Source organism: Coturnix japonica, chromosome 19 (genome assembly GCF_054131305.1).
Source record: "Coturnix japonica strain WE chromosome 19, WE-NBRP24, whole genome shotgun sequence".
In the NCBI taxonomy this organism is placed as follows: Eukaryota; Metazoa; Chordata; class Aves; order Galliformes; family Phasianidae; genus Coturnix; species Coturnix japonica.
The window spans coordinates 2,256,387-2,282,605 of NC_140681.1; the positions used below are offsets into that span (position 1 = coordinate 2,256,387).

At 52.3% G+C, this 26,219-nt stretch overlaps 1 protein-coding gene across 5 annotated transcripts in view; it reads left to right on the forward strand.

Annotated features, from left to right (window-relative positions):
* The window catches only part of LOC146757762 (uncharacterized), a 74,996-nt gene that overhangs the window by 3,778 nt on the left and 44,999 nt on the right, over positions 1 to 26,219 (forward strand). For 2 of the 5 annotated variants that reach the window (XM_085520076.1, XM_085520082.1), the window contains exons 1-2: positions 19,368 to 20,623; positions 21,540 to 21,702. Coding sequence is in view for 3 of the 5 variants with exons in the window: in XM_085520079.1 (XP_085376205.1) it covers positions 18,721 to 19,581 (861 nt within the window). In the remaining 2 variants the exon portion in view is untranslated. The other 3 variants (XM_085520080.1, XM_085520081.1, XM_085520079.1) reach the window with 3 other exon arrangements.

Genomic DNA, 26,219 nt, shown 5'->3' on the forward strand with positions numbered 1-26,219 from the left:
TCCTCACCTGTGTCTGATCACTCTTGTGCCTGCAGGCCCCTTTGGTGCATTTCCAGAGCAAAGTCGTGTCCCTGAGCCTGGGGTGGATGCCAGAGGTAAGTCACCAGTCTTCATTTCATGATCTTTGCTCAAATTTGGCCGTGGAAGTTCAGGAGGGGTTCATCTTTTCACTGCCTGGTGATTTCTTCTCCATGAGAAGCTTGGGTAGTCACTGTTTCTTGGGTGCTGCATGCTCCCAGCATCCCATTGACTTTGTCTCCGTACATCAGAGATCTCCCCACTAAGAAAACCTTGAGGGGCCAAATGTTCTTCTATGCCTTCTCTGAAGATTGTTTTACATGGCCTGGAGAGAGTATCTGGAAAGCCGCTGAGTGCCAGCCAACTGCCCACCTGGCCTCTCTGCAGCTTTGCAGCTTTTGACCCAGGTCTGGGTGCCATGTCATCACCTGAGCCCCTTCCAGTCACTGCAGATCCCTAAGGAAGAGAGAAATCACAGCATACCATGGCACCCAAACAGCAGCACCCTGGCACATGAGTGGCAGGCCCAGCTGCCCCCAGGCATCAACACCAGGAGATGTTTTTCATCGATGCTGTGCCTATAAGCAGTGCCTTGCCAAAGCCTCAGCACAATCCAGCCTGTGAGCCTCAGGGCAATCCCAAAGGAAAGGGCCTTTAGATCTTGCCCTTCCTCTTCTACCCCCTTCCATTCTCCAGGCAGTTCTACACACGGTTTCTTTTTGGACTGTCACGGTGCCACTGCAGGCACCCAACAACTGTTTGCCAGATGCTTCTGTGTGGCAGGGAGAGGAGAGTGCTGTGGAGCAGTGCTGTCATTCCAGTCTAAACAGGTGTCTGACAGGAGCTGCTCTGTCTGTGTTTGTTGACAGCTCCTAGTGGAGTTGAATGGCATCCAGTTTCCCAGCTGAGCTCCAGGACAGAAGTCCCAGCGATTCGAATGGGTACGTCATGAGATTTTAGTTCCTTTGAGAGATGCCAGCTCACAATCCTAATGTCAGCCAGGCACGTCTGCAGGTGTGAGTGAGAATGCACACCTGTGTGTGTGTGCCCTGCCCTCGCACAATGCCCTGGTCCCATTCAGTGATGCCGTTATGCGTTTATGTAAGTTGCGGTGTGTGGTGAAAAGTTCTCATTCTTTGGTTGCAGAAGTGCCTCCAGGGAAGGCCGTGCTAAATCCTTAGTTGTGCTTGACCCCCACAGGCATCCCAGGGGTGGCTGTTGTCGTTACTGGCTTCACTGAAAAGACCATTCAGTTTAATACCTTGTTTGTCTGAAAGTTATCTTAATGCTTTCTGTTTAGGTCCTGAGAAACAGAAAAAGGCCCTGGAAACAGGAAAACATCTGCAGACACTGCCCCCTCTGCTAGTGAAAATAATGAAGGACAAAGCACGTGGTAGGTGTATTTCCATCTGTTCCCTGAAAGACTTGTGAAGCTGAATTTCTAGAAATACATGTGGAGAAACTGTACCATCTTCCTGATGAGAAACAGTTACTCACAGTCCCACTCTCTTACCTCCTTTCTAAAGAGACAGGTGGAGCACCTATGCGCTGGCTTGCATTTCAGAACGGCAGAGTTCGCACACTGACTGTCCCCCTGAGAGTAAAAGAGGCCATGCAGACAGCAACTGTCACTCCAGGTAAGGGCCGCTCATAGTGGCTTCCTGGTTAGAGGTTGCTCCCCTCCCACTGCAGCCAGTTCCCAGGGACTTAGGAACTTTGTCCTTTTGGGAACTAGGCCACCAGAACCACATTCAGCAGATAAGGAGAGGAAACAGGACCCTCCATAGTACCTCCTGTGCACAGTCCCCGCATTCCAGAGCTTGCTGTGCTTCCCCTGAGCCACCAGGCACAACAGCAGCCCGGAGCGGGATCCTTCCTGTGGTTGTTCTTGTCCATGTCACTCAAAGCAGCAGCTGGTGAAACAGATCCACATTGTTTTTCCAGGTGCGGATGGTGAGGAACATGCAAATGCCGCAGTAGATAATTTCATCAAGAAGTACTGCCTGGGATTCAGTGTAGCTATCTTCGTTACCACGCTGATGGCAATGTTTTCGTGCTATCGTCTTATCCGGCAACGGAGGCAGATAAACCAGTGAGTTCTTGTTCACCCCCACCTCCACCCTGCCCCCCTCTTTACTATAGGGCTCCTGTGAGCCAGGAGGCATTTCTAATTAAAGCAGCATAGAGAAGCCAGTTAGTTGTTGCCTAACACTGTCTGAGATTGACACTGTCAGACATTTAACTGGCCTCGCCATTCCTGCTGCATGTTCTTACTGCTGGGCCTGAGACAGGCCGGGAGCTGAGGGTGGCTCTATCATGCACTGTGAGGAAGGAGAGCAGGGGGTTCTCCTGTGCCCTCAGCACGTTTCTCTCTCTGTAGGCGCCTTGCTGAAGATGCTGTATTCCTGTGTCTTGCTCATGCTTGGACAAACAGGATGCTTGCCTCGAGGCGCCAGACAGAAAAGACGGGGCACGAACAACCGGTGCCTGTGCAGTGACGATCTGCCCACCAGCCGCAGAGCACCACCAGAGCGGCCCCTGCCAGGCCTGATGGCTGTCGGGCTCGGCTGCCCCCACTGCAGCCCCCGTAGCCCACCAGCCCAGGCTCCGTGGCCCCCGGGAAGTACATCAGGCCCAGCAGCCCCTATCCACCCTGGGCATCAACACCTCTTTCAGGGGACAGGAGGGACCCAGCTGGTTTGGAAGCTTGCAGTCATCGGCTGGCACCCAAACAGCAGCACCCTGGCATCAACACCACCCTCCTGTCCCCCACCACCATCCTTCAGGGGTTGACAGTGGCTCCCTCAGAGCGTCACCCGCGGGCAGCCACTGCCTCAGGGAAGCTTGAGAGGCCCGTCAGCCCCCAGCACCATCTCTGCCCTCACCCTCCCCTCCACCATCCATCAGGGGATGGAAGCGACCCCAGCAGAGTATAGACCTGGGGACATCATCCAGCAGACGGACGACCATTGCCTGGGGGAAGCCAACTGGCCCAGCAGCCCCCTGCCCCCCCCAGGAACTGTCACCAACCTCCCACTTCCCTTCACCATCCTTCAGAAGGTTGGAGCAGCCCCCGCAGGGTGTCAGTTTGAGGGCATCATCCGACGCCCAGAAAACTACATCCAGGGGAAGCATACCAGGCCCCACAGCTCCCAGCCCCCCACAGCACCAACTCTGCCCTCCCGCTCCTCTCCACCATCCTTCAGGATGTGGGAGTGCCCCCCCCCCACAGGGTCGGCTTGGGGGCATCATGCAACACCTGTAAAACCTCTGCCTGGGAGAAGTATGACAGGCCCAGCAGCCCCAAGATCCCCCCAGCACCACCTCTCTCTTCATGCCCCTCTCCACCATTGGTCAGGGGGTGGGAGCATCATCACTGGTCAACACAACAGGGGCTTCTTTATTTAACATCCTTATTACACCTTCTGAACCGAGTATAGCTTTTCTACAAAAATTCTCAGCACCACAAATGATCATATTCAAAACATCTATAACTATATGGAATATAGATATTGTAAATTAATTCAATAAAATTCAACAACAAAACAAAATAACCAAGAAACTGCTTCCTTCTAAAGGCAGACTATTCTGACGACGAGAAAACAGCAATACTAACCTCACGTCACGGTGTTGCCATCAGGGCTCAAGCTCAGGCAGCCAGCTGACCGGGGCAGAATTTGTGTTAGACTCTGCTCAGTGACAACACCCAGAACAAAGTAGCAAGGATGTGAAGTGCAGGAGACTACTTGCGCTTAGCACATTCTGTCTGCTGTAACAGCATTACTCAAAGATTTCTAATCAGGCCAAGATCTTTGTGATGCAGCAGTTTGTTCATTACTGCCATCATGGGTGCACGACCCTACTGGCGAGGAATGGAAGGCCCTATATGCTGGCCCGACCCTACCCGCAGGGAGGTGTGCTCCCTCCCCTGGGCACGGGTCAGGGACATTGCTGGGAGACTTCCCAGTCTGATCTGCCCTTCTGTCTACTATCCCCTGCTGATAGTTCAGGCTGGCAGTGAAGAAGTTAGTAAAAAAAGCCTGAAGGCTATCAAAGATGATTTCAGGGGACTGGGGCGGGTAATCGAAGGAACAGGTGTGCGGGTGGTTATTGCATCTGTACTTTCAGTGGCAGGGAGGGATACTGAGTTGGACCTAAAAACCCACCTCTTAAACAAATGGTTAAAGAGTCGGTGCAGACATAGGAGTCTTGGTGTTTTTCACCATGGGGCAATTTATTTGGCTCCTGGCATGACAGCTACAGACGGAAGCGGCCTGTCTCAAAGGGGTAAGAGGGTTCTAGCTGAGGAACTGTCAGGACCCCACCAAAAACCTGCACCCTGACTTGTAAAATGGTTACACAGATATAGGTACACCTCATACATAGTCAATGATGTAAGGAAGGACACTGGACACACCTTCGTTGGCTCCACAGCCGCAGTCCAACACGGCGGCCAGGCCCGTCGATCCATTCCTTTGCTTGCTGCCAGTTCCCACAGGGAGTCCTCATTCAGACACCTGAAACAACAACGCACACAAACACATCAGGCAAACAACAGACACGCACACAAACACAAAACGCCCTCCTCGGATCCCGCCACTCACCCTTCCTTTGCCAACTTCTCTCGCTCACCTTCAGGGCAGTGCCAGCCCCTTCAACCCGATCACAGAATCACAGAATGACCTGGGTTGGAAGGGACCTCAAGGATCATGAAGCACCAACCCCCCGCCTGGCTGCGGGGCTGTGGCAGCCGGTGTGGCTGGGTGCAGCACGTGGGCATGTGGGAGGGCCTGCAGCAGGGATGTGGGGTGTAATCAGAGTGACTGGAATTCCAATTCAGTCAGAGGTCTTAATTGTAGGTAAGGGTTGAATCCGCCGAGGTGCCGCACAAGGAGAGGCGCTGGGTGCGACTATGGAAAGCAGAGCTTGTGTGTCCCAGGAGGCAGGCGTAGTCAGGTCCCCTTTGGAGCCTGCCGTTGTTGGTGCTCAGCTCAGGAGCCCCATCAGGAGCTGCTGCGTGCTGCGTCTGTGTCACGGACTTATCTAGATCAATATGATTGACTGATCAATCTATGATCTCCAGATGATGTTATGATGTGAAATACCAATAGAAAAAAATACAAAACCACAACAGTATGGCAGCCCAAAAAGATTCCCTTGTGGAAGAAGGGGGAGGGTGAAGGAGGGTGAAGGAGGGTGAAGGAGGCCGAGGGCCCTTTACTTGGGGCCGGCTCGTCTGTGCCCTCTTGCTGGCCAGAGAGAAGGGCTGCCCGCTGGGCACAGGGAGCACCTTGTAGCTCCCGTACCATGCCCTGCCCTCCAGCCCCCTCCTCATCCTATGTGGAACTCCAGTGCCAGCAGTGCGGCCGCCATTTTAGAACCCTCTCCATGTCACCATGGTCACCGTTGCCGCATGCCTCTGACAGTTGTGGCAGTTAACAGCCATGCCTGCTGCAAAGAGGGCGAGGGTTGAAGTTTCTGGTGGGAGGATGGAGCTGGGGGCCCTAGGAGTCAGAAGGAGGAGGGGGCCCGCCATGACCATCAGGCAGAGGAGGGGTAAGAGAGCCATTATCCATCATGCCTGGACCAGCCCTGTGACCACCACCCATGTGGAGCCGATGGAGGTGGATCCCCCTCCGGAGGAACCAATGGAGGTGGATCCCCCTCCGGAGGAACCGATGGAGGTGGATCCCCCTCCGGAGGAACCGATGGAGGTGGATCCCCCTCCAGAGGAGCCCATGGACGTGGATCCGCCCGCGGCATAGCTGGCCTGGCACCACACCACCGTGCCAGGCCCCGCGTTGGCATGGTCACAGCTTCACCATCGCTGGTCCAGGCACTCGGCTCCTTTCCTGCTGCGCGGCCCCTGCCCCCAGCATTAGCTGGGTGGCATTATTTAACATCTTCTGCTCCTCCACCTTGTTGCTCCTCTGGTTCTGTGGGCCTCCAGTTCCATCTTCCCCCTGTTAGGTTAGGTGTTTGTTATGTTCTTTGTTTTGATGGTAGTGTTAGGTTAGTGTTAGTGTTCAGTTTAGTTTTAGTGTTAGGGATAGGTTCCTGTTCGTTTTTTAGAGTTAGGCATAGTTTCCTGTTTGTTCTTTAGGGTTAGGTATAGGTTTTTGTTGTTATTTTAGAGTTAGGTATAGGTTTTTGTTGTTATTTTAGAGTTAGGCATAGGTTCCTGTTTGTTCTTTAGGGTTAGGTATAGGTTTTTGTTGTTATTTTAGAGTTAGGTATAGGTTTTTGTTGTTATTTTAGAGTTAGGTATAGGTTTCTGTTGTTATTTTAGAGTTAGGCATAGGTTAGTGTTCGTACTTGCAGTCAGGCATTGGCTGTTACACTCAAGTAAAAGTAACCGCTGCTCCTTGGGTAAGCATGCAGCTGGTTGCTCACCCTGAGCAATGAGTGCGACTGCCCTGACAGTTTGATGACATCTGCGATGAACTGAATTTCCCTCTTGGGACTTTTCCTTTGCAGAACATGGAGGAGCAGAGCGTGAGTGGGCTGAGAAATGGAGCTGGGACTCAGGAGAGCAACACGTGGCTGTGTCCCAGAGCTCCCAAAGTGTGGCCATTGCAAGGTAGGCGTGCCTTACCGAAAGCGTTGTTCAAGCACAGCTCCTGGCACTGTCTGCAACAGATCCGCTCTCTGCGTGCTTTCTTTCAGTCGCTGGTGTTGTGCAGCACAGCCACGGCACAGCCCTCAGTGCGTACGCGAGGAGCGTGAAAAGGTAGGTGGTGAATTTTCATCTTGCTAACGCTAGGATTAGGAATGGTGAGCATTCCTAAAAGAGTGGCCACAGAGGTGTGATCTGCCTCGGGGAGAAGTTGATTCTCGCCTCTTCAGCTTTTCCCTTCTTTTCTGTCCACCTGTCCTTTCCAGCTCCTCCTCCCCTCAGCTGCAAGTGGGGCAGTGCTCGAGTGTGAGGACTCTTCCTTGGCATGCGGTAACAGACAATGCAGATGTGACTTTTGTGTCCTTCCTTGTTCTTGGGTTCGTAGCCCAGGGATATCTTGCGAGCAGCTCTCTAAGTCAGACTGTGCTGGCAGCGTGCGTGAGTGAAATAGTGCCTCTTTTTTCCCTCTTGCAGCAAGCTTGCCGAGGCAAGGCAAGCGCTACTCAGCTGAGGAAGAAAGCCGAGAAGGAAAGCAGAAAGCAACGATGAGGGCTTGAGCAAGAAGCTACAAAGGACAGCAGAACCACCTGCAACGCTTCCTCGGAGGTGGCACCAAGAGCTGCTGACTCAACAGCCCAGTTTACTGGCACAGCCGTGCTTTCCCTGTCATGGACGGTGGAGATGATGGAAGTGAACTGGACAGGAAGGACTTGTGCTGCGTTAGAAGCAATGAGGGCTTCACATAGGCAGGACTTGGTGTATGGCAAGAGCTGGAGACGCTGCGTTCCTTCAGGGTGTGTCTCTTGAGGTCCAGGCCTGGTGTAGGGTTAGGTTGAAATAGGGCTGGCTGGGACTGGAGAGGGAGGAGGTGACGTAGCCCCGGGGTTTGGCTTCTCCTTGGGTCTGACTGGAGGCTGAGTGACTGATTGCTAAGCGGCAATCCTGGGCACTGGGGTTTCATTTTGGGGTGTGGGCGGGGCAATAAATAGAAGCCAAATCTTCTTGTACGCAATAAAATTGAAGCGAACTTTCTAAACCTGGTGCTGCCTCTTTCAGTAGCTGGTCAGAACGTCCCTCGCTCGGGCTGGCAATCGCAGGGCGATGAAGCGGTCGGCTTCACGTCTCTCCCTTGACATGGTGCAGTGCAGGTTTTCCCCCGTTTCCTTGTTGGTCTTCCCAACCTGTGGCCTTTCAGCCAACCCGTAAGTGCTGGTGACAGGCTGTGAGCATCTCCTTGCTCTCTGAGGACTGACAGAAAGAAACCAGAGGAGGGGAAGCAGCCCGGCAGGAAGAAGGGTGTCCCGTGCTCAGCCCCTTGAGTTGGCCTCTCTTCCCTGAGGGCTCTTTCAGCTTCTGATGGATGCACCGTGTGTTGCTGTTTGCCCTGGGAAGCCCAGCTGCACGCTGGCAGCCGTGGCCTGTGCATCAGCCTCCCCTTGAGGCCCAAGGAGTTGTTTGTTTTTATGTATTCACTATTGGTGTGGCATTTTGTTGTTTTGTTCTGCTTTGAGATCAAGGGGTAATTTAACACCGTTGGAAGTCATTGGGGTTCAGGAGTAGCACATGTAGAATTTTGATCATGCAGCAAGTTGTGATTTCTACTGTGTTAAAGAACTGGCACACACATATACGCCTGCAGCCGGAGCTTGATTGACTCTCGTCAATACGGCCTTCCAAAGCCCGGCCCTGGGGAGTTGTCCAAAAATTTTCCAACCTTTTGTATTACCTAAGTTTATTTTAAACAGACAAGGAGGAGTAATCTCTTAAAGGCTTTTTTAAAGGCATTGGACTAGGTTTTGATTATCACGTCTCAGGAAGCTTCTGCATTCCACCTAGTGCTAATGTGATACATCAAGAGCAGATGACACAAGAGATTCAGGCCTTGCTGCCAGTCTTTTACGGATCAGAACTTTGTTTCATGTTGCCAGATATTGTGGTTTCCTTTTCAGGGGATTCCTTTGCTGTATAATAAGAAGGCCGAGGGCATCCTGGCCTGCATGGGAAACAGTGTTGCCAGCAGGAGCAGAGAGGTGATTGTCCCCCTGTTGTCAGCACTGATGAGGCCGCAGCTCGAGTGCTGTGTTCAGTTTTGGGCCCCTCAGTGCAAGAAAGACATCGAGGCCCTGGAACGCGTTCAGAGGAGGGCAACAAAGCTGGTGAGGGGTCTGGAGCACAGGCCGTATGAGGAGCGGCTGAGGGAGCTGGGATTGTTCAGCCTGGAGAAGAGGAGGCTCAGGGGAGACCTCATTGCTCTCTCTAACTTCCTGAAGGGAGGCTGTAGTGAGCTGGGGCTCGGCCTCTTCTCTCGTGTCATTAATGATAGGACCAGAGGGAATGGCTTCAAGCTGCGACAGGGGAGATTCAGGCTGGACACTACGAGGTATTACTGCTCAGAAAGGGTGGCCAGGCACTGGAATGGACACAGGGAGGTGGTGAAGGGAAGGGGACGAGGGCGAGGAAGGAAGGAAGGGAAGGGGAAGGTAAAGGAAGGAAAGCGAGAGGAAAGACACGAAATGAGACGTGAATTTTGGGTCCTTTTCCGGCAGCCGCCCCCCCCCAACAGGCCCCAGCCCGGCCTGAGCCACGTGACAGTGCCAGTGCCAGTGACAGGAAGTGCTTCCTGCAGGCGGCGGAGAGCACTTCCGGGCCATGGCGGCATGGCGGCCATGAGCGGGGCCGGGAGGAGCGGGCTCTGTGCTGCGAACGGGGTCGGGCCTCGGTGCGGGGGCACGGAGGGGCTGTCGGGGGAGGAGCTCGCGGCGCTGCCGGCACCCAGAGGCGGCTCCCGGGCGGCTCCACGGTCTCGCTGTGCTGCGGAGTCACCCGGCCGGCCCCAAAAGCCTGGAGGCAGAGCCTGAGCCGGCCCCGGCCCGGATCGTGTGGTGCGGCTCCGGCCGTGCTGGGCTGTGCGGCAGGAAGATGACTTGCGGAATCAAACTCTATAACCCAAAGATGGGTTCTAAAGCAGGTATGTTTATTCCAGCGTTGCGCAGCGCCGGGTGCAAGCGGGAGAGCTCCACCAAACTTGCACACCGTAAGGAGAAAAGTGTGTTACAGATATAGGTTAAGCTAATACGTAATCAATAGTCAGTTTGATTACATATTCATTACATTCCCTAGGACCCCATTCCCCGCGACCCTTGCCGTTGTTTTGGGGTGAAATTCTTCTTCTGTTTTCTTCTTGGTGTTATCTGCTGGTATCGTTCTCCCATGTCAGCATCATCTTGCCCGGGGGTATCTAATCCTTCTTCTTGTCAGAGGTCTCCGGACAATTTCTTCTTATCTTTATTGCCCTCTTCTCTGGTTTTATTTTGACTAAGTGTCTGTAATTCCCCCTATCCCTGCACTTTTAAATGTAAACTATCTGCAGTTACCCTTTGTCTCAGTTTCTGTGAAGTTCCCCTTTCCCTTTCTATAGCAAAGTGTTACCTTGCCTCCATTTCAGTCTTTGGGTCCCCAGGGAGGCTCTCCCTGGGGGTGTCCCGATTCGAAGGCAGGATTCAACCCCGCCGCAGCCCGTCCATGGCAGGCAAACGCTTCTCTCCTCTGCTCTTGGGACTCAGCAGTGCCAGGGGTTTCACAGCGCGCGTGTTGCAGTGGCTGGCAGCCTCCGTGTGTTTCTCTATTGCATACAGGATCCCATGGTGGAGCCGCGTCAGAAGCAGACGTTGGTGTCTTGTGGCAGGAGCAAGGGCAGTGGAAGCGCTGCCCAGGGCAGGGCGGTGGTGACTGCCATGAGAGCGGAGGTCTGATGCCATCTGCGAGGGATGGGATTTGCATCCGGTGGCTTTTCCGTTGCAGAATGTCCAGCAGCAGAGCGTGAGTGGCCGTGAAATGAAGCTGGGCCCCAGGAGAGCCGCCTGGAGCTGCGTCACGAGCTTCGTGCGTGGCCAGCGCAAGGTAGGTGTGCCTTACTGTAAGCGTGCGCTGAAGCAGTGTTGGTTAAGCACGGCTCAATCCTCTGTCTGCAACAGATGGGCTTTCTGCGCGCTTTATTGCTGTGGCCGTAGAATTCCCTCTTTCTTACCATCTGATCTGTGAAGGCTTTTGTGTGGGAAAGTTTTGAGGAATGAGGGAGTAGAAATTGCTTTAGTCACGAGTCATCTGGAAAGGTTTCACAGAAACGGTGACATTTGCAGAAGGAACGTATTGGCATTGGCAGTTGTGCCAAATACTCACTGGGATGGAGAGGAGGGAGTACCTGCAGAAGACCGTTCTCTTCTGGTTTTGAGGAAGCCGGGCAGAGCTCAGATTGCAGCTTAAGCAATGTTCTTTTGTCACACTCTGTGTCCTGTGTTGCGTTCTCTCCTTTCGATTCCAGTTCTCCTGACAGGTTAGGCTTGAATTCAGCATAATATCTGCTTCTCCCTGGGTTCAGGTTCTTTGGGTCTCCTGCCTGCTTTTCTCCCTTTTCTTAATGGAGAGTGGAGTTTCTACCACAGAGCAAAGTTTCGTGATTGACAGAAACAAATATGGAACATATTAGATGAACACAGCTCTGCATTTTTTTCTTCCTCCGAACAGCAAGGGACTCCTGTGCTCTCATTAATATCATCAGTGAGTAGATGCTGCCTTCTACTGGAGCCTAAAATGCTTTCTGCAGTTGAGTGGTTGGAAACATAGGGTTTTAACTTAAAATTGTTTGCGCAGGGTGAAGGTTGGGAATACAATTAGAATACAGTTACACAGTGCTCTATCCCCAGCACTTTCCATCATTTTTCTTAACACAGCTTACGGTTCATTTCAAAACAAACTAACAAAGATGAACTTGGGTTAGCGTAGCCTGTTTTAAATGATCCTTCTGTGTCTTTTCCAGGCTGGTAGCAGAATGGAGACTTTCCTGAGGCACTGAGGAACAGACACAAGCTTCTTTTGAAGGCTTCAATGAAATTCTGCCCCAGCAGTATCTGTGGTCTTTTGATGCTAAGGAGCTGGACGTAAAGGATTCTTTGACTATTGCCAGATCCAGGCTGCTACAGGTATGTCACGGTTTAAACTAAAAATCCACCTGCGTCCGTGACAGGGACTGTGGGCCCAGCAGGGGCCCTAGGCCGAAAGGAAAAAAAGTTAATTAGGAAAAGAAAACAGCAGCAACAATCTAAGGAGGCACACTTATTTACTAAATTACTATATCGAAATACAGGATAACACAGTATAATACAATATAATTGAAAATTGAGCTAACGAATCAAGCAAAATAGGAGAGAGAATGAGTCCCGAAACCGAGAGGCCTACTGTAAATCTAGGCGAAACGGTGAAGGCTCCCACACACTCCCCTGAACGCCAGAACTCGAAAGACGTCAGTCTAGCCTGCGACAGAGTTAATATAGTGTCCAGGTCCCGTGACCTCGTGTTGTTCTCTGGGAGATGTAGTCTTCTTCTGTAAGTTGCAGATTCAGTAAAACTATTCATGCTTTATATGATGTTATGATGTGGAATACTGATAGCAAAATTACAAAATTATTAAACCATGACAAGGTAATACTTGCATTTCAGTCAGTGTCTGAAGAGCAAAGTTCATTAAGGCTGGCGGTTCTGTTTTCAGGATGTGTGAGAGAAGCCTTATGTATCAGTTAGTATTTGGTTACTGTGTTGGTCTTCACTTTCTTCTTTGCAACCAATTTACACGTTTCTAACGTTAAGATTCTGCCAGCATAAATTTTTTGGCTAACAGTGTTTTTGTAGTCCTTGACAATGTGATTTGCGTGTGTCTAAAGAGTGAGCAACTAGAAAGCAAGGGAGCAAAGAACCAAATATCAGCGGATGGTCAAATTACTGAGTGGAGCAGGTTTTAGCTGCTTTTGGGTTCTCCAAGTTATACTCTACAGCAAAACATCGTATTTCTAGCACAGAATGGTACGGTTAGGTAAAGACAAAGTACGTTGTTAGTTTGAATGTCTAAATACAAATGTTTTCATGAGTGGTATTTCTCTTTTGTGGCCTCTCCACATTTTCTTTGTGAGCGGATGTTATTATTTGCTATGAAAGTTTGAGAGTTTAATATTAAAAACGAGTGTAGTGTGATTGCAGGTGCTTTTAAGTACAGTAGTATTTCAGTACAATAGTCTTGCTGTAGAAGCAAAGTAGTAGGTTGTAGTTTCAATGATTCCATGTGGGTGCCCAGCCCAAAGTGGGGATTCCCTTATGAAAGGAGGGGGAGGGTGAAGGAGGCCGAGGGCCCTTTTCTCGGGGCCAGCTCTCTGTGCCCTCTTGCTGGCCGGAGAGAAGGGCTGCCCGCTGGACACAGGGAGTGCCTTGTAGCTCCCGTGCCGTGCCCTGCCCTCCAGCCCCCTCCTCATCCTATGCGGAACACCACTCCCAGCAGCACAGGTGCCATTTTGGAATCTTCCCCATGTCACAGCTGTCACCTTGGTTGCTGCGGCTCCACCCGACTCACTCACCTCTGAGAGTGCTGGGCAGGTAGCAGCCATGTCCAGCACGAAGCGAGGGCGAGAGGAATGTAGTGAGGATTTAAGTGGGAGAAGGAGCTGGGGGCCCCAGAACCGAAGAGGAGGAGGGTGCCCGCCATAACCATCAAATGGAGGAGGGGGAAAGGAGCCCGTTTCCATCATGCCTGGACCAGCCCTGTGACCACCACCCATGTGGAGCCGATGGAGGTGGATCCCCCTCCGGAGGAACCGATGGAGGTGGATCCCCCTCCGGAGGAACCGATGGAGGTGGATCCCCCTCCAGAGGAGCCCATGGACGTGGATCCGCCCGCGGCATAGCTGGCCTGGCACCACACCACCGTGCCAGGCCCCGCGTTGGCATGGTCACAGCTTCACCATCGCTGGTCCAGGCACTCGGCTCCTTTCCTGCTGCGTGGCCCCTGCCCCCAGCATGAGCTGGGTGGCATTATTTAACATCTTCTTCTCCTCCACCTCGTTGCTCCTCCGGTTCTGTGGGCCCCCAGTTCCTTCTTCCCCCTGTTGTAGTTAGGTGTTTGCTCTGTTCTTTGTTTTGATGGTTGTGTTAGGTTAGTGTTAGTGTTCAGTTTAGTTTTAGCGTTAGGGATAGGTTCCTGTTTGTTCTTTAGAGTTAGGCATAGGTTCCTGTTTGTTCTTTAGGGTTAGGTATAGGTTTCTGTTGTTATTTTAGAGTTAGGCATAGGTTAGTGTTCGTACTTACAGTCAGGCATTGGCTGCTACACTCAAGTAAAAGTAACCGCTGCTCCTGGGTAAGCACACAGTGTTGCCATCAGGGCTCAAGCTCAGGCAGCCAGCTGACCGGGGCAGAATTTGTGTTAGACGCTGCTCAGTGACAACACCCAGAACAAAGTAGCAAGGATGTGAAGTGCAGGAGACTACTTGCGCTTAGCACATTCTGTCTGCTGTAACAGCATTACTCAAAGATTTCTAATCAGGCCAAGATCTTTGTGATGCAGCAGTTTGTTCATTACTGCCATCATGGGCGCACAACCCTACTGGCGAGGAATGGAAGGCCCTATATGCTGGCCCGACCCTACCCGCAGGGAGGTGTGCTCCCTCCCCTGGGCACGGGTCAGGGACATTGCTGGGAGACTTCCCAGTCTGATCTGCCCTTCTGTCTACTATCCCCTGCTGATAGTTCAGGCTGGCAGTGAAGAAGTTAGTAAAAAAAGCCTGAAGGCTATCAAAGATGATTTCAGGGGACTGGGGCGGGTAATCGAAGGAACAGGTGTGCGGGTGGTTATTGCATCTGTACTTTCAGTGGCAGGGAGGGATACTGAGTTGGACCTAAAAACCCACCTCTTAAACAAATGGTTAAAGAGTCGGTGCAGACATAGGAGTCTTGGTGTTTTTCACCATGGGGCAATTTATTTGGCTCCTGGCATGACAGCTACAGACGGAAGCGGCCTGTCTCAAAGGGGTAAGAGGGTTCTAGCTGAGGAACTGTCAGGACCCCACCAAAAACCTGCACCCTGACTTGTAAAATGGTTACACAGATATAGGTACACCTCATACATAGTCAATGATGTAAGGAAGGACACTGGACACACCTTCGTTGGCTCCACAGCCGCAGTCCAACACGGCGGCCAGGCCCGTCGATCCATTCCTTTGCTTGCTGCCAGTTCCCACAGGGAGTCCTCACTCAGACACCTGAAACAACAACGCACACAAACACATCAGGCAAACAACAGACACGCACACAAACACAAAACGCCCTCCTCGGATCCCGCCACTCACCCTTCCTTTGCCAACTTCTCTCGCTCACCTTCAGGGCAGTGCCAGCCCCTTCAACCCGATCACAGAATCACAGAATGACCTGGGTTGGAAGGGACCTCAAGGATCATGAAGCACCAACCCCCGCCTGGCTGCGGGGCTGTGGCAGCCGGTGTGGCTGGGTGCAGCACGTGGGCATGTGGGAGGGCCTGCAGCAGGGATGTGGGGTGTAATCAGAGTGACTGGAATTCCAATTCAGTCAGAGGTCTTAATTGTAGGTAAGGGTTGAATCCGCCAAGGTGCCGCACAAGGAGAGGCGCTGGGTGCGACTATGGAAAGCAGAGCTTGTGTGTCCCAGGAGGCAGGCGTAGTCAGGTCCCCTTTGGAGCCTGCCGTTGTTGGTGCTCAGCTCAGGAGCCCCATCAGGAGCTGCTGCGTGCTGCGTCTGTGTCACGGACTTATCTAGATCAATATGATTGACTGATCAATCTATGATCTCCAGATGATGTTATGATGTGAAATACCAATAGAAAAAAATACAAAACCACAACAGTATGGCAGCCCAAAAAGATTCCCTTGTGGAAGAAGGGGGAGGGTGAAGGAGGGTGAAGGAGGGTGAAGGAGGCCGAGGGCCCTTTACTTGGGGCCGGCTCGTCTGTGCCCTCTTGCTGGCCAGAGAGAAGGGCTGCTCGCTGGGCACAGGGAGCACCTTGTAGCTCCCGTACCATGCCCTGCCCTCCAGCCCCCTCCTCATCCTATGTGGAACTCCAGTGCCAGCAGTGCGGCCGCCATTTTAGAACCCTCTCCATGTCACCATGGTCACCGTTGCCGCATGCCTCTGACAGTTGTGGCAGTTAACAGCCATGCCTGCTGCAAAGAGGGCGAGGGTTGAAGTTTCTGGTGGGAGGATGGAGCTGGGGGCCCTAGGAGTCAGAAGGAGGAGGGGGCCCGCCATGACCATCAGGCAGAGGAGGGGTAAGAGAGCCATTATCCATCATGCCTGGACCAGCCCTGTGACCACCACCCATGTGGAGCCTATGGAGGTGGATCCCCCTCCGGAGGAACCGATGGAGGTGGATCCCCCTCCGGAGGAACCGATGGAGGTGGATACCCCTCCGGAGGAACCGATGGAGGTGGATCCCCCTCCAGAGGAGCCCATGGACGTGGATCCGCCCGCGGCATAGCTGGCCTGGCACCACACCACCGTGCCAGGCCCCGCGTTGGCATGGTCACAGCTTCACCATCGCTGGTCCAGGCACTCGGCTCCTTTCCTGCTGCGCGGCCCCTGCCCCCAGCATTAGCTGGGTGGCATTATTTAACATCTTCTGCTCCTCCACCTTGTTGCTCCTCTGGTTCTGTGGGCCCCCAGTTCCATCTTCCCCCTGTTAGGTTAGGTGTTTGTTATGTTCTTTTTTGTTGATGGTAGTGTTAAGTTAGTGTTAGTGTTAGTGTTCAGTTTAGTTTTAGTGTTAGGGATAGGTTCCTGTTCGTTTTTTAGAGTTAGGCATAGGTTCCTGTTTGTTCTTTAGGGTTAGGTATAGGTTTTTGTTGTTATTTTAGAGTTAGGTATAGGTTTTTGTTGTTATTTTAGAGTTAGGTATAGGTTTCTGTTGTTATTTTAGAGTTAGGCATAGGTTAGTGTTCGTACTTGCAGTCAGGCATTGGCTGTTACACTCAAGTAAAAGTAACCGCTGCTCCTTGGGTAAGCATGCAGCTGGTTGCTCACCCCGAGCAATGAGTGCGACTGCCCTGACAGTTTGATGACATCTGCGATGAACTGAATTTCCCTCTTGGGACTTTTCCTTTGCAGAACATGGAGGAGCAGAGCGTGAGTGGCTGAGAAATGGAGCTGGGACTCAGGAGAGCAACACGTGGCTGTGTCCCAGAGCTCCCAAAGTGTGGCCATTGCAAGGTAGGCGTGCCGTACCGTAAGCGTTGTTCAAGCACAGCTCCTGGCACTGTCTGCAACAGATCCGCTCTCTGCGTGCTTTCTTTCAGTCGCTGGTGTTGTGCAGCACAGCCACGGCACGGCCCTCAGTGCGTACGCGAGGAGCGTGAAAAGGTAGGTGGTGAATTTTCATCTTGCTAACGCTAGGATTAGGAATGGTGAGCATTCCTAAAAGAGTGGCCACAAAGGTGTGATCTGCCTCGGGGAGAAGTTGATTCTCGCCTCTTCAGCTTTTCCCTTCTTTTCTGTCCACCTGTCCTTTCCAGCTCCTCCTCCCCTCAGCTGCAAGTGGGGCAGTGCTCGAGTGTGAGGACTCTTCCTTGGCATGCGGTAACAGACAATGCAGATGTGACTTTTGTGTCCTTCCTTGTTCTTGGGTTCGTAGCCCAGGGATATCTTGCGAGCAGCTCTCTAAGTCAGACTGTGCTGGCAGCGTGCGTGAGTGAAATAGTGCCTCTTTTTTCCCTCTTGCAGCAAGCTTGCCGAGGCAAGGCAAGCGCTACTCAGCTGAGGAAGAAAGCCGAGAAGGAAAGCAGAAAGCAACGATGAGGGCTTGAGCAAGAAGCTACAAAGGACAGCAGAACCACCTGCAACGCTTCCTCGGAGGTGGCACCAAGAGCTGCTGACTCAACAGCCCAGTTTACTGGCACAGCCGTGCTTTCCCTGTCATGGACGGTGGAGATGATGGAAGTGAACTGGACAGGAAGGACTTGTGCTGCGTTAGAAGCAATGAGGGCTTCACATAGGCAGGACTTGGTGTATGGCAAGAGCTGGAGACGCTGCGTTCCTTCAGGGTGTGTCTCTTGAGGTCCAGGCCTGGTGTAGGGTTAGGTTGAAATAGGGCTGGCTGGGACTGGAGAGGGAGGAGGTGACGTAGCCCCGGGGTTTGGCTTCTCCTTGGGTCTGACTGGAGGCTGAGTGACTGATTGCTAAGCGGCAATCCTGGGCACTGGGGTTTCATTTTGGGGTGTGGGCGGGGCAATAAATAGAAGCCAAATCTTCTTGTACGCAATAAAATTGAAGCGAACTTTCTAAACCTGGTGCTGCCTCTTTCAGTAGCTGGTCAGAACGTCCCTCGCTCGGGCTGGCAATCGCAGGGCGATGAAGCGGTCGGCTTCACGTCTCTCCCTTGACATGGTGCAGTGCAGGTTTTCCCCCGTTTCCTTGTTGGTCTTCCCAACCTGTGGCCTTTCAGCCAACCCGTAAGTGCTGGTGACAGGCTGTGAGCATCTCCTTGCTCTCTGAGGACTGACAGAAAGAAACCAGAGGAGGGGAAGCAGCCCGGCAGGAAGAAGGGTGTCCCGTGCTCAGCCCCTTGAGTTGGCCTCTCTTCCCTGAGGGCTCTTTCAGCTTCTGATGGATGCACCGTGTGTTGCTGTTTGCCCTGGGAAGCCCAGCTGCACGCTGGCAGCCGTGGCCTGTGCATCAGCCTCCCCTTGAGGCCCAAGGAGTTGTTTGTTTTTATGTATTCACTATTGGTGTGGCATTTTGTTGTTTTGTTCTGCTTTGAGATCAAGGGGTAATTTAACACCGTTGGAAGTCATTGGGGTTCAGGAGTAGCACATGTAGAATTTTGATCATGCAGCAAGTTGTGATTTCTACTGTGTTAAAGAACTGGCACACACATATACGCCTGCAGCCGGAGCTTGATTGACTCTCGTCAATACGGCCTTCCAAAGCCCGGCCCTGGGGAGTTGTCCAAAAATTTTCCAACCTTTTGTATTACCTAAGTTTATTTTAAACAGACAAGGAGGAGTAATCTCTTAAAGGCTTTTTTAAAGGCATTGGACTAGGTTTTGATTATCACGTCTCAGGAAGCTTCTGCATTCCACCTAGTGCTAATGTGATACATCAAGAGCAGATGACACAAGAGATTCAGGCCTTGCTGCCAGTCTTTTACGGATCAGAACTTTGTTTCATGTTGCCAGATATTGTGGTTTCCTTTTCAGGGGATTCCTTTGCTGTATAATAAGAAGGCCGAGGGCATCCTGGCCTGCATGGGAAACAGTGTTGCCAGCAGGAGCAGAGAGGTGATTGTCCCCCTGTTCTCAGCACTGATGAGGCCGCAGCTCGAGTGCTGTGTTCAGTTTTGGGCCCCTCAGTGCAAGAAAGACATCGAGGCCCTGGAACGCGTTCAGAGGAGGGCAACAAAGCTGGTGAGGGGTCTGGAGCACAGGCCGTATGAGGAGCGGCTGAGGGAGCTGGGATTGTTCAGCCTGGAGAAGAGGAGGCTCAGGGGAGACCTCATTGCTCTCTCTAACTTCCTGAAGGGAGGCTGTAGTGAGCTGGGGCTCGGCCTCTTCTCTCGTGTCATTAATGATAGGACCAGAGGGAATGGCTTCAAGCTGCGACAGGGGAGATTCAGGCTGGACACTACGAGGTATTACTGCTCAGAAAGGGTGGCCAGGCACTGGAATGGACACAGGGAGGTGGTGAAGGGAAGGGGACGAGGGCGAGGAAGGAAGGAAGGGAAGGGGAAGGTAAAGGAAGGAAAGCGAGAGGAAAGACACGAAATGAGACGTGAATTTTGGGTCCTTTTCCGGCAGCCGCCCCCCCCCAACAGGCCCCAGCCCGGCCTGAGCCACGTGACAGTGCCAGTGCCAGTGACAGGAAGTGCTTCCTGCAGGCGGCGGAGAGCACTTCCGGGCCATGGCGGCATGGCGGCCATGAGCGGGGCCGGGAGGAGCGGGCTCTGTGCTGCGAACGGGGTCGGGCCTCGGTGCGGGGGCACGGAGGGGCTGTCGGGGGAGGAGCTCGCGGCGCTGCCGGCACCCAGAGGCGGCTCCCGGGCGGCTCCACGGTCTCGCTGTGCTGCGGAGTCACCCGGCCGGCCCCAAAAGCCTGGAGGCAGAGCCTGAGCCGGCCCCGGCCCGGATCGTGTGGTGCGGCTCCGGCCGTGCTGGGCTGTGCGGCAGGAAGATGACTTGCGGAATCAAACTCTATAACCCAAAGATGGGTTCTAAAGCAGGTATGTTTATTCCAGCGTTGCGCAGCGCCGGGTGCAAGCGGGAGAGCTCCACCAAACTTGCACACCGTAAGGAGAAAAGTGTGTTACAGATATAGGTTAAGCTAATACGTAATCAATAGTCAGTTTGATTACATATTCATTACATTCCCTAGGACCCCATTCCCCGCGACCCTTGCCGTTGTTTTGGGGTGAAATTCTTCTTCTGTTTTCTTCTTGGTGTTATCTGCTGGTATCGTTCTCCCATGTCAGCATCATCTTGCCCGGGGGTATCTAATCCTTCTTCTTGTCAGAGGTCTCCGGACAATTTCTTCTTATCTTTATTGCCCTCTTCTCTGGTTTTATTTTGACTAAGTGTCTGTAATTCCCCCTATCCCTGCACTTTTAAATGTAAACTATCTGCAGTTACCCTTTGTCTCAGTTTCTGTGAAGTTCCCCTTTCCCTTTCTATAGCAAAGTGTTACCTTGCCTCCATTTCAGTCTTTGGGTCCCCAGGGAGGCTCTCCCTGGGGGTGTCCCGATTCGAAGGCAGGATTCAACCCCGCCGCAGCCCGTCCATGGCAGGCAAACGCTTCTCTCCTCTGCTCTTGGGACTCAGCAGTGCCAGGGGTTTCACAGCGCGCGTGTTGCAGTGGCTGGCAGCCTCCGTGTGTTTCTCTATTGCATACAGGATCCCATGGTGGAGCCGCGTCAGAAGCAGACGTTGGTGTCTTGTGGCAGGAGCAAGGGCAGTGGAAGCGCTGCCCAGGGCAGGGCGGTGGTGACTGCCATGAGAGCGGAGGTCTGATGCCATCTGCGAGGGATGGGATTTGCATCCGGTGGCTTTTCCGTTGCAGAATGTCCAGCAGCAGAGCGTGAGTGGCCGTGAAATGAAGCTGGGCCCCAGGAGAGCCGCCTGGAGCTGCGTCACGAGCTTCGTGCGTGGCCAGCGCAAGGTAGGTGTGCCTTACTGTAAGCGTGCGCTGAAGCAGTGTTGGTTAAGCACGGCTCACTCCTCTGTCTGCAACAGATGGGCTTTCTGCGCGCTTTATTGCTGTGGCCGTAGAATTCCCTCTTTCTTACCATCTGATCTGTGAAGGCTTTTGTGTGGGAAGGTTTTGAGGAATGAGGGAGTAGAAATTGCTTTAGTCACGAGTCATCTGGAAAGGTTTCACAGAAACGGTGACATTTGCAGAAGGAACGTATTGGCATTGGCAGTTGTGCCAAATACTCACTGGGATGGAGAGGAGGGAGTACCTGCAGAAGACCGTTCTCTTCTGGTTTTGAGGAAGCCGGGCAGAGCTCAGATTGCAGCTTAAGCAATGTTCTTTTGTCACACTCTGTGTCCTGTGTTGCGTTCTCTCCTTTCGATTCCAGTTCTCCTGACAGGTTAGGCTTGAATTCAGCATAATATCTGCTTCTCCCTGGGTTCAGGTTCTTTGGGTCTCCTGCCTGCTTTTCTCCCTTTTCTTAATGGAGAGTGGAGTTTCTACCACAGAGCAAAGTTTCGTGATTGACAGAAACAAATATGGAACATATTAGATGAACACAGCTCTGCATTTTTTTCTTCCTCCGAACAGCAAGGGACTCCTGTGCTCTCATTAATATCATCAGTGAGTAGATGCTGCCTTCTGCTGGAGCCTAAAATGCTTTCTGCAGTTGAGTGGTTGGAAACATAGGGTTTTAACTTAAAATTGTTTGCGCAGGGTGAAGGTTGGGAATACAATTAGAGTACAGTTACACAGTGCTCTATCCCCAGCACTTTCCATCATTTTTCTTAACACAGCTTACGGTTCATTTCAAAACAAACTAACAAAGATGAACTTGGGTTAGCGTAGCCTGTTTTAAATGATCCTTCTGTGTCTTTTCCAGGCTGGTAGCAGAATGGAGACTTTCCCGAGGCACTGAGGAACAGACACAAGCTTCTTTTGAAGGCTTCAATGAAATTCTGCCCCAGCAGTATCTGTGGTCTTTTGATGCTAAGGAGCTGGACGTAAAGGATTCTTTGACTATTGCCAGATCCAGGCTGCTACAGGTATGTCACGGTTTAAACTAAAAATCCACCTGCGTCCGTGACAGGGACTGTGGGCCCAGCAGGGGCCCTAGGCCGAAAGGAAAAAAAGTTAATTAGGAAAAGAAAACAGCAGCAACAATCTAAGGAGGCACACTTATTTACTAAATTACTATATCGAAATACAGGATAACACAGTATAATACAATATAATTGAAAATTGAGCTAACGAATCAAGCAAAATAGGAGAGAGAATGAGTCCCGAAACCGAGAGGCCTACTGTAAATCTAGGCGAAACGGTGAAGGCTCCCACACACTCCCCTGAACGCCAGAACTCGAAAGACGTCAGTCTAGCCTGCGACAGAGTTAATATAGTGTCCAGGTCCCGTGACCTCGTGTTGTTCTCTGGGAGATGTAGTCTTCTTCTGTAAGTTGCAGATTCAGTAAAACTATTCATGCTTTATATGATGTTATGATGTGGAATACTGATAGCAAAATTACAAAATTATTAAACCATGACAAGGTAATACTTGCATTTCAGTCAGTGTCTGAAGAGCAAAGTTCATTAAGGCTGGCGGTTCTGTTTTCAGGATGTGTGAGAGAAGCCTTATGTATCAGTTAGTATTTGGTTACTGTGTTGGTCTTCACTTTCTTCTTTGCAACCAATTTACACGTTTCTAACGTTAAGATTCTGCCAGCATAAATTTTTTGGCTAACAGTGTTTTTGTAGTCCTTGACAATGTGATTTGCGTGTGTCTAAAGAGTGAGCAACTAGAAAGCAAGGGAGCAAAGAACCAAATATCAGCGGATGGTCAAATTACTGAGTGGAGCAGGTTTTAGCTGCTTTTGGGTTCTCCAAGTTATACTCTACAGCAAAACATCGTATTTCTAGCACAGAATGGTACGGTTAGGTAAAGACAAAGTACGTTGTTAGTTTGAATGTCTAAATACAAATGTTTTCATGAGTGGTATTTCTCTTTTGTGGCCTCTCCACATTTTCTTTGTGAGCGGATGTTATTATTTGCTATGAAAGTTTGAGAGTTTAATATTAAAAACGAGTGTAGTGTGATTGCAGGTGCTTTTAAGTACAGTAGTATTTCAGTACAATAGTCTTGCTGTAGAAGCAAAGTAGTAGGTTGTAGTTTCAATGATTCCATGTGGGTGCCCAGCCCAAAGTGGGGATTCCCTTATGAAAGGAGGGGGAGGGTGAAGGAGGCCGAGGGCCCTTTTCTCGGGGCCAGCTCTCTGTGCCCTCTTGCTGGCCGGAGAGAAGGGCTGCCCGCTGGACACAGGGAGTGCCTTGTAGCTCCCGTGCCGTGCCCTGCCCTCCAGCCCCCTCCTCATCCTATGCGGAACACCACTCCCAGCAGCACAGGTGCCATTTTGGAATCTTCCCCATGTCACAGCTGTCACCTTGGTTGCTGCGGCTCCACCCGACTCACTCACCTCTGAGAGTGCTGGGCAGGTAGCAGCCATGTCCAGCACGAAGCGAGGGCGAGAGGAATGTAGTGAGGATTTAAGTGGGAGAAGGAGCTGGGGGCCCCAGAACCGAAGAGGAGGAGGGTGCCCGCCATAACCATCAAATGGAGGAGGGGGAAAGGAGCCCGTTTCCATCATGCCTGGACCAGCCCTGTGACCACCACCCATGTGGAGCCGATGGAGGTGGATCCCCCTCCGGAGGAACCGATGGAGGTGGATCCCCCTCCAGAGGAGCCCATGGACGTGGATCCGCCCGCGGCATAGCTGGCCTGGCACCACACCACCGTGGTCATGGTCATGACCGTTGGCATGGTCACAGCTTCACCATCGCTGGTCCAGGCACTCGGCTCCTTTCCTGCTGCGTGGCCCCTGCCCCCAGCATGAGCTGGGTGGCATTATTTAACATCTTCTTCTCCTCCACCTCGTTGCTCCTCCGGTTCTGTGGGCCCCCAGTTCCTTCTTCCCCCTGTTGTAGTTAGGTGTTTGCTCTGTTCTTTGTTTTGATGGTTGTGTTAGGTTAGTGTTAGTGTTCAGTTTAGTTTTAGCGTTAGGGATAGGTTCCTGTTTGTTCTTTAGAGTTAGGCATAGGTTCCTGTTTGTTCTTTAGGGTTAGGTATAGGTTTCTGTTGTTATTTTAGAGTTAGGCATAGGTTAGTGTTCGTACTTACAGTCAGGCATTGGCTGCTACACTCAAGTAAAAGTAACCGCTGCTCCTGGGTAAGCACACAGTGTTGCCATCAGGGCTCAAGCTCAGGCAGCCAGCTGACCGGGGCAGAATTTGTGTTAGACGCTGCTCAGTGACAACACCCAGAACAAAGTAGCAAGGATGTGAAGTGCAGGAGACTACTTGCGCTTAGCACATTCTGTCTGCTGTAACAGCATTACTCAAAGATTTCTAATCAGGCCAAGATCTTTGTGATGCAGCAGTTTGTTCATTACTGCCATCATGGGCGCACAACCCTACTGGCGAGGAATGGAAGGCCCTATATGCTGGCCCGACCCTACCCGCAGGGAGGTGTGCTCCCTCCCCTGGGCACGGGTCAGGGACGTTGCTGGGAGACTTCCCAGTCTGATCTGCCCTTCTGTCTACTATCCCCTGCTGATAGTTCAGGCTGGCAGTGAAGAAGTTAGTAAAAAAAGCCTGAAGGCTATCAAAGATGATTTCAGGGGACTGGGGCGGGTAATCGAAGGAACAGGTGTGCGGGTGGTTATTGCATCTGTACTTTCAGTGGCAGGGAGGGATACTGAGTTGGACCTAAAAACCCACCTCTTAAACAAATGGTTAAAGAGTCGGTGCAGGCATAGGAGTCTTGGTGTTTTTCACCATGGGGCAATTTATTTGGCTCCTGGCATGACAGCTACAGACGGAAGCGGCCTGTCTCAAAGGGGTAAGAGGGTTCTAGCTGAGGAACTGTCAGGACCCCACCAAAAACCTGCACCCTGACTTGTAAAATGGTTACACAGATATAGGTACACCTCATACATAGTCAATGATGTAAGGAAGGACACTGGACACACCTTCGTTGGCTCCACAGCCGCAGTCCAACACGGCGGCCAGGCCCGTCGATCCATTCCTTTGCTTGCTGCCAGTTCCCACAGGGAGTCCTCACTCAGACACCTGAAACAACAACGCACACAAACACATCAGGCAAACAACAGACACGCACACAAACACAAAACGCCCTCCTCGGATCCCGCCACTCACCCTTCCTTTGCCAACTTCTCTCGCTCACCTTCAGGGCAGTGCCAGCCCCTTCAACCCGATCACAGAATCACAGAATGACCCGGGTTGGAAGGGACCTCAAGGATCATGAAGCACCAACCCCCGCCTGGCTGCGGGGCTGTGGCAGCCGGTGTGGCTGGGTGCAGCACGTGGGCATGTGGGAGGGCCTGCAGCAGGGATGTGGGGTGTAATCAGAGTGACTGGAATTCCAATTCAGTCAGAGGTCTTAATTGTAGGTAAGGGTTGAATCCGCCGAGGTGCCGCACAAGGAGAGGCGCTGGGTGCGACTATGGAAAGCAGAGCTTGTGTGTCCCAGGAGGCAGGCGTAGTCAGGTCCCCTTTGGAGCCTGCCGTTGTTGGTGCTCAGCTCAGGAGCCCCATCAGGAGCTGCTGCGTGCTGCGTCTGTGTCACGGACTTATCTAGATCAATATGATTGACTGATCAATCTATGATCTCCAGATGATGTTATGATGTGAAATACCAATAGAAAAAAATACAAAACCACAACAGTATGGCAGCCCAAAAAGATTCCCTTGTGGAAGAAGGGGGAGGGTGAAGGAGGGTGAAGGAGGGTGAAGGAGGCCGAGGGCCCTTTACTTGGGGCCGGCTCGTCTGTGCCCTCTTGCTGGCCAGAGAGAAGGGCTGCCCGCTGGGCACAGGGAGCACCTTGTAGCTCCCGTACCATGCCCTGCCCTCCAGCCCCCTCCTCATCCTATGTGGAACTCCAGTGCCAGCAGTGCGGCCGCCATTTTAGAACCCTCTCCATGTCACCATGGTCACCGTTGCCGCATGCCTCTGACAGTTGTGGCAGTTAACAGCCATGCCTGCTGCAAAGAGGGCGAGGGTTGAAGTTTCTGGTGGGAGGATGGAGCTGGGGGCCCTAGGAGTCAGAAGGAGGAGGGGGCCCGCCATGACCATCAGGCAGAGGAGGGGTAAGAGAGCCATTATCCATCATGCCTGGACCAGCCCTGTGACCACCACCCATGTGGAGCCTATGGAGGTGGATCCCCCTCCGGAGGAACCGATGGAGGTGGATCCCCCTCCGGAGGAACCGATGGAGGTGGATCCCCCTCCAGAGGAGCCCATGGACGTGGATCCGCCCGCGGCATAGCTGGCCTGGCACCACACCACCGTGCCAGGCCCCGCGTTGGCATGGTCACAGCTTCACCATCGCTGGTCCAGGCACTCGGCTCCTTTCCTGCTGCGCGGCCCCTGCCCCCAGCATTAGCTGGGTGGCATTATTTAACATCTTCTGCTCCTCCACCTTGTTGCTCCTCTGGTTCTGTGGGCCCCCAGTTCCATCTTCCCCCTGTTAGGTTAGGTGTTTGTTATGTTCTT